We start from the raw sequence: 12448 nt of genomic DNA on the forward strand, positions 1-12448 counted from the left end.
CATACCTTCGTACTGTCGGTGGTATAAGGGAGGCTGTTGCCATGCGGGACCACAAGGAACCGACGTACCCGTACCCTATGTGGAGTCGTATTTAAATACTGCATATAAACATACGGATCGGTAAATATCACACCATACCTTCGTACTGTCGGTGGTATAAGGGAGGCTGTTGCCATGCGGGACCACAAAGAACCGACGTCGATGCTTGCGACGATCCGTAGGAATCCTCGTACTCCGTCCGCGTACCAAAGGCCTGAAGGATGCCTCGGGCTCTATCACGTTGAGTGGTCCAGGCCTAGAGTTGTGCCGGCATGCTCATCGTAGACCCGCCATGAATCCTCGTTACATTCAGTGAGCAATCTAATTCAAGCAACCTACAGGCCTCGAACTGCAACCAAAAAAACTTGGTATACAAATCTTAAAAGATCAAAAATGCCGTCAACATTTACTCACCGCCCCCGCTAATGCCTCATCCATGTGTCATGCATAGCGATCCTGTGAAGTCGCAACATGCGGCTGTGGATGCATGTCAACATACGTCAAACGACAACGAGTCTTCGGTTCGTACCAGGTCAGGTATGCCCGAAACGAAGGCTCAGTGTGTGGACCGGTATCCTCAGCCAACTGCTCGCCTGCATTATCCCACGCAGTCACCCATGGTTGTAATCTAGTGACCCACATTGTCGAGAAAGGATGTCCAGCCCTTGATAAACTGCATGTTAAATAGAAATTAGTTTCACGTTATTAGTACATGGGGACTTATACATTTTTTGTTACCTATGATCGTGGCGCTGAACACGATCCAACGCTGAAGACACAGGGAAAGACTGGCATCAACCGAACTGCCTCATGACTCTATCCGGGCAGTGGGCCTCAACTGCAACGTCGTACACCAAAGCTGCAGTAGTCATCCATAGGCCCTGGTCCTGTGTGCACACCGAAGATATCACAAGCGGTGCACGTGCGGCTATAGCCGAAGGACTGTATGGCTCCCACACAATGTCTTCTGAGGGTCAATCGATCAAATTCGGCAACAAACTCAGGATAAGACCGCCGGGTCTGTACATGTGCCCATGTTTTCTGAAAAAATAAAAATTATGTGTCCATAAGAAAGGTATTGAGAGAACAATGTATGACCATAGTATGCATAGAATATAAATTTTTATCGGGTCCATACCTGTCGAGAGTACCAGAGAGTCCCCATGGTGGGTTTGTCGTCCTCCGTGTCACCGTACATATCCGGCTTGTACGGTGACTGGTCAATCATGGGATGACCGATAGCAATCCTTTCGTAAGACCAAAGCTGTAGCAGAATTGGGCACCCCGTTAGGACAGCATTCCTATCATTCTGCAGTGATGTCTTGCAGAGTTCACGATATGTGCATGCAAGAACCGCTGAACCCCAAATATATAAGGGTATGGCATCCTCATCTGCATCGGCGATCTCCTGTGTGTAGGGCAGAAGCACCCTATCCACACAATGGCCGTGTGAGTTGTTGAATATGATGTACCCAAACAACCACAGCAGGTATGCCTCGAGTGATCTAGTCACGCTGTACTCATCAGCATCGGCTGCCAACAGATCCGGCTGCAATGAAGTACGAACATTGAGAATAAGAAACACATGAGGTATTTCAAAGCCATAAAATACATCAACACATCGTTTTGTACGAAATTGTACCTGAAACTGTAGGAGCCATGACTTGGAAGGGCCTTTCGACTATGGGCGCTCATTGAAATCTTCAGGATCAATCGTGGTGGCAACACCTGCAAAACGTTCCTCAAGATCCTCCAGCCACGTAGAAGGTACCACGCGGGGCCCGACAGCGTCTCCGGTGATAGAAAGACCAAGCAACATTGCAACGTCCTGCAGGGTCGGTGCCATCTCCCCACAAGGGAGGTGGAACGTGTGTGTGTCTCAGGTCTCCATCTGTCAACGAGAGCTGAAAGTAGAGACCTGTCTAGCTTCACCAAAGCACTCTCAGCAAGACGAGCCACAGTGAGAAGACCTGCCTCGCTCAGCCTGCATCATACAATGCACAAATGTTAATACATTATATAACGAAATGTATAACGGATAAAAACAGAAAATAGGCGACATATCACCTGGGCACCCATCGTGGGTCTACAGAAACCAACTCTGCAGGTGGACGTGGACGCAGCACGTTTAGTTCTTCGTGCTGAACCTTCGCAAGGAAGGACCGGTGACCCGAGTCTATTGTTGGGTCCAGCAACGCAGGAGTAACCCCGGCCATACCTACCACGTAAGATCAAAACAATACAATACAATCACACACATCTAAATATTTCTAATAGTTCCTTATATTTCCTAAATAATTTCTAAGATTTTCTAACAATTTATAATAATTTCTAATATTTTCTAACATTTTATAAATTTTCTAATATTATCTTGCAATTTTTTTATTTTCTAATACTTCTCTAACAATTTTCTAGTACTTTCTAATATTTAATCTAGCAATAATCACTACTAACATTAATTAATTAAATTGCTAATGTACTATATCAACGCTAATCACTACAAGTAACTACACCTAAATGTACCACTAATCAGTCCTAATAATAATTAAACTGATTGCTAATCTACTGTTTCAACAAAATAGTTTCTATAATTTTCTACAATTTTCTAACATTTTCTACAATTTTCTAACATTTTCTACAATTTTCTAACATTCTCTACAATTTTCTAACATTCTCTATAATTTTCTACAATTTTCAAACATTTTCTACAATTTTCTAATATTATCTTGCAATTTTTTATTTTATAATACTTCTCTAACAATTTTCTAGTATTTTCTAATACTAAATCTAACACTAAATGTACTATATCAATGCTAATTACTATAAGTAACTGCACCTAAATGTACTACTAATCACTCCTAACAATAATTGAATTGATTGCTAATCTACTGTTTCAAAAAAATAATTACAACATAATCTATTTATAAAATGTAGAAAATTTTAGTTACCTACAGTCGCCGGTTTGAAAATCCGGCAGGGCTTCGCCGTTTTGGCTCTCCCTCCCTCCCTCTCTTTTCTTTTTTTCTGGATTTTTAGTGAGGCAAACGAGGGGGTGAGGGGTAGCCAACACCATATATAGGGTTGGGGGACCGGTCACCCTGCAGACGGGCGGCCTGGAGGGCTGGCCGCCCCGCTGCCGGGCGACCGGTCCTCCAGGGACCTCGGCACAATTTTTTGTCGACTTTTTTGCAGATAAGCCCCTGCCGCCCGGCAGCGGGGCGGCCGGGGTATATTCATGTAAATTTCGAACACGAAAATATATTTTTGTAAAAAACGAAAATAAAAAATAAAAAAACCGCTACGTTTCGTTCCCCAATTGCCAAACAAGGCCGAAAATGGGTTGAGCATTGGATTTTGAGCATCCTGGGCCGTCCTGTTCGTCTCCACCGAAAATGGGTTTGGAATACACCATGTCCAGTGCATTCTAACGATCCAATAGACACCATTGTATTTCCCAAAAAAAAAGACACCAGTGTGACTATTTCAAGTCATATTTTGGTGGTACTGTGTGAAATCTCCTCACCTCGCTCGTGATCGCTCAAGTCAAATTCCCGCGTTACACACAAAAAAAAAATCTCTAAATACTCCACATTAGAGGTATCACCTTCATCCAATCATCGTCTGTCAAGCAGGTACCGAATGATATACGCAATCAACAGGTGCCTGAACATTCCACATCACACCTTGTCAATCATGAAAATAGAATCCACGTTGGAATATAAAGTTACCTTTATTAAACAGGAGTACATGGAGTGGAAGAGTCAAAAGAATGGCCTGCAGCTTAGCTCCGCCACAACAAGCCTCACAGATTAAAAAAACTTAACTCATCTAGGGAAAGATCCTAATAATAAATCGTCCATCAAAATAGCAAAGCAATCCGTCACGTTGCAAACACTCTAAATCACAAACTTTGATAAATGGTTTTCAGACAACAGTAGGCAACATTGGTAGATTGCAGTTCAAATCAAAACTCCGAGAATTTGAGTTTATGCTTGGCAGGTGAAAAATGTCTTGACAAATCCTGAAAATAACCTACTTTTAGTTCTGGTCATTCGCTTCCACCTGCTGTTCCCTTCATATGCCTTATGGTTTACGGCCTTTCTTTAAGTCATCCTAATAGAGTTCTTTGGCTTTATGGAGTGTAAACATTACTTTGCATCCAGATGTCTTGCAAAGACAAATTCCTTCTTACATCGACTCAAGGACACGAGCATTGTTTCTGTGTTACTGAATGTTTCTTCTTGGACCAAATCGGATCTTCAGGTTGTCCAAAACACGGGTAACGTTGAGAAGTCGTGGATCATCAGCAGGAATTTCTCGTTCCTGATTTTGGAAAACAAGGAATTACAAAAAGAGTTAGAATCATGAACCAAGCACACCAGAGTCAAGTTTTTTTTCTCAAGGCTATACAATTTACACCGATCCAAGGTGAAGAAGGTGTACTGACTACTGAACCACAAGTTCGAAACTCTGAAGCTTACCTTCAAACCCTTGTGGTATGCTTCAACAGCAGGAAGTGATGGAGTGATATTTCGGCTTTGAAGGATATCCCAGACATAATTTGCAGTCATATATCCACCGGCCTGAAAAAATTTATAAAATTAACTTCAGTCACTTGACTATTTCTGTTAAGCAATTTCCGGTTTGCACTCATTTCAAAACGGTGACACAAGTGTTCAAATAATTCATGTATTCATGTTTGGTACTCAAATGGTGATTACCTTTTCACCGGCAGCTGCGATTAGGAGATCACTTCCCATCCTCGGATTCAAGAAGAAATTTCTTGAAACCATTTTCTCCTGAAAAATATCATTCCTGTAAAATTTCATATTTTCAAGCTATAAAATGAAACTGAAATTCCAAAAGAAAAGAAAATTACTAGGGTTTCTTGAGCAACTTGCATTCCTCTTGGAGTGTGCCCAATCATAGCTCCCTCAGCAAGTGTCTGCATGCCATTGATGCATAGAGTTCAAACAATCACATGCAGGAACATATAATGCGAAATAAGATTGACAGAATAAGAATTGACAGAAGCGGTTATTTTGTTATAACTCCAAGTAGCTAATCAGCTCAATCATACACTATTACAACAACAACAACAACAACAGCAGTCTTTTTTCCCAAGCAAGTTGGGGTAGGCTAGAGATGAAATCCGAAAGAAATAAGTTCAAGGTTCAGGCACATTGATAGCTAGTCTCCAAGCGCTCCTATCCAAAGCTATCTCTTTAGAGATATTCCAATCCTTAAGGTCTCTCTTAACTGACTCATCCCACGTCAGTTTAGGTCTACCTCTACCCCTCTTTACATTATCGACCCGCTCAAGAACCCCATTACGCACCGGCACCTCAGGAGGCCTTCGTTGGACATGTCCAAACCATCTCAGCCGATGCTGGGTAAGTTTCTCCTCAATTGGTGCCACCCCGACCCTATCCCGAATAACTTCGTTCCAGACTCTATCACTCCTTGTGTACCCGCAAAACCACCGCAACATCCGCATCTCTGCTACACTCAGTTGCTGGACATGTCGCCTTTTTGTAGGCCAATATTCAACACCGTATAATATCGCCGGACGAATTGTTGTCCTATAGAATTTGACTTTTAGCTTTTGTGGCACCCTCTTGTCACAAAGGATGACAGAAGCTTGCCGCCATTTCAACCAGCCAGCTGAAATTCTATGCCTAACATCTTCATCAATGTCGCCATCCTTTTGTAGCACCGATCCTAAATACCGAAAAGTATTCTTCTAGACCACCACTTGCCCATCTAGACTAACGTCTCCCCCCTCATGCCTAGTCGCGCTGAAATCGCACATCATGTACTCGGTCTTGATCCTACTAAGTCTGAACCCTTTCGACTCTAACGTGCGTCTCCACAGCTCTAACTTCCTATTAACTCCTGCTCTACTCTCGTCAACTAGCACCACATCATCAGCAAAGAGCATACACCAAGGGATCTCACCTTGTATATCCCTTGTGACCTCATCCATCACTAAAGCAAATAAATAATGGCTCAATGCTGACCCCTGGTGTAGCCCTATGTTAATAAAAAAGTCAGTGGTGTTGCCATCACATGTCCGGACAAACGTCGTCGCATCCTTATACATATCCTTAATGAGGGTAATGTACTTAGTTGGGACTTTGTTCTTCTCCAAAGCCCACCACATGACATTTCTCGATACTTTGTCATATGCCTTCTCAAGGTCAATTAAGACCATGTGCAAGTCCTTCTTCTGCTCCCTATATCTCTCCATCAATTGTCGTATTAAGAAAATCACCTCCATAGTTGACCTTCCAGACATGAACCCAAATTGGTTTTGGGTCACACTTGTCACTCTTCTTAGGCGATGCTCGATAACCCTCTCCCAAAGCTTCATCGTATGGCTCATCAGCTTAATCCCACGGTAGTTAGTACAACTTTGAACATCGCCCTTGTTTTTGAAGATAGGTACTAATATACTTCTCCTCCATTCTTCCGGCATCTTGTTTGACCGAAAAATGAGATTAAAAAGCTTAGTTAACCATACTATTGCTCTATCTCCTAGGCATCTCCACACCTCAATGGGGATACCATCAGGGCCCATCGCTTTACCTCCCTTCATCATCTTCAAAGCCTCCCCGATCTCTACCTCCTGAATTCTCCTCACAAAACGTCTGTTGGTATCATCAAAAGAGTCATCTAACTCAAAGGTAGGGCTCTCACTCTCCCCATTAAACAACTTGTCAAAGTACTCTCTCCATCTATCCATGATCTCCTCATCCTTCACTAGCAGTCGATCTGTCCCATCCTTAATGCATTTGATTTGGTTGATGTCCCTTGTCTTCCGCTCGCGGATCCTAGCCATCCTATAAATGTCCTTCTCCCCTTCTTTCGTGCCTAGCCGCTGATACAGGTCATCATACGCCTTACCCTTTGCTACACACAGCTCGCTTTGCAACCCTCTTCGCTAATTTATAGCCCTCGATGTTGGCTGCACTCTTGTCAAGGTGGAGGCGCTTGAAACACTCCTTCTTCTCCTTAATAGCCACACCTCGTCATTCCACCACCAGGTGTCTTTCCCCTCCTGTTTGCCTCCCCTACTCACGCCAAACACCTCTGAGTCCACCTTCCGAACACATGTTGTCATCTTTAGCCACATGTCATCTGCGTCTTCTCCTTCTTCCCAAAGCCCCTCACCTAGCATCCTTTCCTTAAACGCTTGTGCCACTTCCCCTCTAAGCTTCCACCACTTTGTTCTCGCAATCTTGGCACGTTTGTCCCGGTGGACACGTACCCGAAGACGAAAGTCCGCCACCACAAGCTTGTGTTGAGGGACAACACACTCCTCAGGTATCACCTTACAATCTAAGCAATCACGTCTATCATTCCTCCAAGCAAGGATAAAGTCGATCTGGCTCGAGTGTTGTCCACTACGAAACGTCACAAGATGGGATTCCCTCTTCTTAAACACGGTATTCGCTATCAACAAGTCGTAGGCTAACGCGAAGTTCAACACATCCTCCCCCTCTTGACTCCTGCTATCATACCCAAAACCCCCGTGCACTCGCTCGAACCCTACATTAGTCGCACCCACATGGCCGTTGAGATCTCCTCCTATGAAGAGTCTCTCGCTGGTAGGCACGGTACTAACCATGCTATCTAGATCTTCCTAGAACTGCATTTTGGTGCTCTCACTAAGGCCTACCTGAGGGGCATAGGCACTGATCACATTCAAAACCGAATCTCCAACTACCAACCGGATTAGGATAATTCGGTCGCCTTGCCTTCTAACCTCTACGACTCCATCCTTAAGGCTCCTATCAATCAAGATGCCTACACCATTCCTACCCGGAGTTGCTCCCGTGTACCAAAGCTTGAAGCCAGTATCCTCAACCTCCTTCGTCTTCTGGCCCTTCCATTTAGTCTCCTGAACGCATAGAATATTTACACGCCTCCTAATTGCTGCATCAACTAGCTCTCGCAACTTACCCGTTAGGGACCCTACGTTCCAGCTACCTATACGAATCCTAGTTGGCTCGGCTAGCTTCCTTATCCTTCGCACCCGTCGAGGATAGTGCGAAGACCCTTGCTCATTTTTCACTACACCCGGGCGTAGATGTAGCGCGCCATTCAGGTGACGACCCGACCCTTGCTCACTTATCATCGTACCCAGGTCACGATACGACGCGCCCTTGGGGCATGGCGACCCGGCCCTTGCACATTTATCACCACACCCGGGTTCCGATGTAGCGCGTCGCTAAGAGGGTTACGCCCCAACGAGTTTCTTGTGGGTTTCAAATCCATTAGAGTGGCTATTTTTTATGGTGGTTGCCAAAACCTAACGCAACCCTCCTCCTTTACCCGGGCTTGGGACCGGCTATGCTGAGACGACTCAGGAGAGAGAGTCTTCCAGTCAGCATAGGCGGAGTTTCAATCATACACTATTCAGAGAGAAAAAAGATCTCCAGTTTTGTGCATCTGGCTTCTATAAATAACTTCACAAATTTTCATAAATTGACAGATGACAAGTCTGGCTAAGTTTTTTAAATTCCTTAATGAACAGAATAACAGATTTGTTATCACTTAGTGTAACTCACACTAACCACAAACAACTCTGCAGCTGGAAATCTTGAACTTGTATATTCTTCAAACATCTTAATAGCAGAATCAATATCTCCACAACGCAGATAACACCTTTTTCAATTTAGGCACACAAAATTAACAAATAGAATCAAAAGTTAGAAAGCATGATAATAGGACAAAAGGAAGGCACAGGGATTATAGAACCAGGATTTGCATGGCAAACAATAGTCACTTTAAAGCTAATTCAGCTCATCTCTTGCAGTATAATGGTGATCATTATTATTTACAATAGTAAGATCTCACTCGTACATACTTATAAACTGAGCATATGCATACCAGTAAAATTCCTAACAACCATGCAATGCACATATCATCAGATAATACTGTTCAGCATACTTCAAGAAAACAGTAAAATATAGAATACAGCATACAATACTACCTCATAGCTTGCATCACCATAAAGGCATCATAAGTAGATCCATCTCTATTATCTTTATTGAACATTTCAAGAAGTGCTTCAAGTGTCTGCAAGATTTTCAAGTAAATAAAATTTCAGACAAGCTAACCTCACTACCTTGGTGACTCCGGAGACATAATAGGTGTAGAATAGGTAAAAAAAAAAGTTATCATCATGTCAATTAGGCATGGCCAACATGTTGTACCAAAATATTTATTATGTGAAAAGGTAATGCAAAGGCAAAATATCATACCTCTTTGCTCTGCAGTTCGGCACAAGCATGGATAGCAACATGATAAACTGTGAACTGTTTAAGGACAAATCCTCCTCGTCTATTTACATATTCTGCTGTTGGTAGATTGTACAGCTCTTCCTCTGACACATTCATCATTACATTCTCAGCATTGTCCGTTGATACTCTTTCAACATATTTCCAACCTTTTGACTGCTCGACAAAGTCAAGAATCTGCTTGAAAGAGAAATAAGTTACAGCACACTAGATTAGGTTAAATACAAGCTTGCACATGTGTCAAGTATGATGTACCTTTGCCATAGTCTCCTCGGTGGTTGGTGTCTTGTTCTTGAATGCAGTTATCAGTCCAGCATAACAGTACTTATTTAATCCAAGACCAGCAGCACTCATATCACTAACTATTGCATAACTATCAAAACAAATTATTGTTACTGGTTTCACACGCAAGCAAGTAAACAGGTAAATCGGAAGGAGTAGACAGCTGAGGGCAAACTTCTCCAAAAAAACGCTCTTATTAATCGCATCATAATCTCTTAATCAAAACTGCCACATGCTTTCAACTTTTTAGTAGTATGTATGTACAGCTAAGAACAGCGCATGTGGTTGGGTGGGGCTTGTATTCTAAACCTTCTTCTCATTAATGCAAAATGATATGAAGCCTACGTCCTCTTCGCGGGGGAGGGGATGCCGCATACTAAAGAGATAACCTAGGCACTGATAGAATAAATGTCTTCTGAAAACATCCTCAGAATAATACAACTGGCAATCCTACCCGGCAACTATGCACCCTAGAGTCCAAAGACTCCAACCCGGATGTATCAGCATGAAAGTACCAGCAAGTCGATTACCACAAGCCTTTCAAATCTGTGAAATCAGTACTTCCATATCTTATATTTTCAATTGATAGCTAACTGTATGATGCTATAATATCTTTTTGCTCAAAGAAATAATGCAAATCCATGTATATATTCACCTATAGGCTATAGCAGTTAGCAGTTTGGATGAACCTTTACAAAACAAAACACAAAGAATAAGAATAACTCATGCTGCTATGCCTTGGTTTATAGGTTTTGCTAGTTTGTATTTGATTTGATAATATACTTCAAGTCATTGTGCTAACTGCTAAGTGCGGTCAACAGCTACAAACAGCATGGAAAAAGTGATACCAAATTTCATTGTCAACTGTTGCAGCATTCCAATTTCCAACAGTTTGAGCAAATAAATACTGTGAAGCAGGGTGCCTTACACTTGATCAGTTCGTCCTGTTGCTGCAAGTGCATTCAACAGACAAATGTAGGTTTCTCCTTTCAACTTAACGCCATGTGCCTTCATTTCTTCTAATAGCTTTGTTACATGTAGGAAAACAGCAGCATCCATGAGCATAAAGAACAAAAGACAGGAAGTCCAAGTATAAGGTACTATAATGGAAATACGAAATAAACTCAGTTAGCATTCAGGTGCACAGAAAATACATAGAAAATAACCAACCATGATTGCTGCATCTGGGTTCTTGCATTTTCCACACGTGGAGATCAAGAAGTTGTAAATGTTAACCTGTTTTTATGAATAACATCAGAATAATCTCCAAAAAGGCAAAAAGGAACCGCAGAGAGATATAGAATAAATTCAAAGAAATCAGTGGTCTAACATCAGGCTGCAAGCCCATTTCTTTCATCTGATCACGGAAGTAGAGTGCGTCTTGTAGTCGGCTGCCTTTCATGGTACCGACTATGAGTGTGTGGAATGTGTCCCTCACAGGCTGGACGCAGTCAAGCATCATGTCATCATAAGCATCACGCAGAAGATAGGGCCTAAAACAATGAGTGCAATTGTTAGACTTCGAGAATATACGTGCTTTGTAAACAGAGATTTCTAGCAAGCTGTCATCCTACCAAAACAGAAATTCAGATCTAAAAAACTATAAGAAAATGGCAGGCATGCAAATTAATATTTTAGAAGCTACAAATAACCCGAAGCCTGAATGACTAAGAACTGAATAGGATTACTTTAGATTCTAACTGAAAATGCTTGTAAACAGTATCAGGGATATAAGGCAATTTCATATTTTTCCTCAGCATGTACAAAATCCAGGAGGCTGTCCAAACAGGCATGGAGATATATGATATCGAAATAGTGCAGCTGCACAATTAAATCAAGAAATATAGAAGCTAACAGGCAGCCCCCACTGTTTTCTCACAACTTGATAATGCAAAATGTGTACTAGAACCTGGAATCATATAGTGCTTAAGCCATTTGGAGGGGTATCCTTTTCTTTTTCTTTAGAGGGGTATCATGGCAGTATAGCTGCCCAGGTGACCAGGCTCACTGACACGGTGCAAGGATGGCCACGCCACCAAAAAAGATGGTTTCCCGAGAATTGAAAATATCCATGCGTCAACGATACACAGGTCTGCAGCTGCAGAACAGGGAGCACAATTTTCACATGGCCATCAATCCAACAACGCGCACTGCTACAGTGAACAATTGAATCAGCAAAGCATGGTCACATCCACGGTACATCGTCAACGGCTCAACGCAATAGCAGAATCTAGACCAAATCATCTCAAGAAAAACGCCCCTGCCCGGCAATGCGTCGAACAGTTGGCGCGCAACTGGAATGCCAAGAACCGAAAGCCAACATTTCCTTGCCTGCGCTGGGCGACGAGGGACCCCATGACCGTATTGTACTCGGAGGCGTTCTCCGCGTAGTTCCGGCGCTGGTACTCCTCCGTGGACGTCGCCGCGCCGCGCCGCGCAGCGAACGACCCCGTCGCCGCCGCATGGCGCAGCCGCCCTGCACCGCCAGTACCCAGAGGTTATTCCAGAGATCTTGGGACACCGGGTACGAAGAGATCCCCGAAGGAAATGCGAGTGGGAGGAGAGAGAGACCCTGGAGCAGGAGGGAGTTCTTGAGGAGAGCCATGGCGACGACGGTGCGGAAGGGGGGGGGGGGGGGGGGGGGTTGGCGCTGCTGGAGGGGGTACACGAAAGGAAGAAGGGTTTAAGGCTGCGCTTCCCTTCGAGCGACCAGCCACCGTCGGATGGTTTGGACGGTTGGGACTGAGTGGGCCGTAACTCCTAGGTCATAGCAGACTTGAGTTTTCCGGCCCAAATAGAGATTAGGGCCCAAGTACATGCCA

General features: G+C 43.4%; 1 protein-coding gene and 1 long non-coding RNA gene across 4 annotated transcripts; both read right to left on the bottom strand.

The window, feature by feature from the left end:
• Positions 1-453: 453 nt before the first annotated feature.
• LOC120667447 lies at positions 454-1346 on the bottom strand. The gene is made up of 3 exons (XR_005672191.1): positions 1178-1346; positions 778-1080; positions 454-712 (listed from the first exon to the last, which is right to left on the bottom strand). It is a non-coding gene; the product is annotated as an uncharacterized LOC120667447 (long non-coding RNA).
• Positions 1347-3750: 2404 nt separating this feature from the next.
• On the bottom strand, positions 3751-12256 carry LOC120664232 (pentatricopeptide repeat-containing protein At4g35850, mitochondrial-like). 3 transcript variants are annotated; one of them, XM_039943335.1, is made up of 13 exons: positions 12198-12256; positions 11958-12102; positions 10957-11119; positions 10797-10862; positions 10555-10652; positions 9600-9717; positions 9309-9521; positions 9038-9123; positions 8619-8709; positions 4919-4984; positions 4761-4838; positions 4521-4622; positions 3751-4362 (listed from the first exon to the last, which is right to left on the bottom strand). In XM_039943335.1, exons 1-13 carry the CDS (start codon positions 12229-12231, stop codon positions 4264-4266), a joined length of 1359 nt encoding a protein of 452 aa, XP_039799269.1. In that variant the 5' UTR covers positions 12232-12256; the 3' UTR covers positions 3751-4263. The 3 variants fall into 3 exon arrangements, with proteins under 3 accessions (XP_039799269.1, XP_039799267.1, XP_039799270.1); XM_039943333.1 differs by having other exon boundaries at positions 8613-8709; XM_039943336.1 differs by lacking the exons at positions 11958-12102; positions 12198-12256 and adding an exon at positions 11536-11841 and having other exon boundaries at positions 8613-8709.
• Between the last annotated feature and the right edge of the window lie 192 nt (positions 12257-12448).

The sequence above is a fragment of the Panicum virgatum genome, chromosome 3N (genome assembly GCF_016808335.1).
Source record: "Panicum virgatum strain AP13 chromosome 3N, P.virgatum_v5, whole genome shotgun sequence".
Classification (NCBI taxonomy): domain Eukaryota; kingdom Viridiplantae; phylum Streptophyta; class Magnoliopsida; order Poales; family Poaceae; genus Panicum; species Panicum virgatum.

What these genes read in the sequence shown, in the direction of transcription:
- LOC120664232 (XM_039943333.1), bottom strand. Translation starts at nt 12,231, where the DNA reads ATGGCTCTCCTCAAGAACTCCCTCCTGCTCCAGG. An exon ending in AAATGGGCTTGCAGCCTGAT is followed by an intron (nt 10,863 to 10,956) that starts GTTAGACCACTG and finishes TCATAAAAACAG; the next exon opens with GTTAACATTTACAACTTCTT. An exon ending in CCGAACTGCAGAGCAAAGAG is followed by an intron (nt 9,124 to 9,308) that starts GTATGATATTTT and finishes AAAATCTTGCAG; the next exon opens with ACACTTGAAGCACTTCTTGA.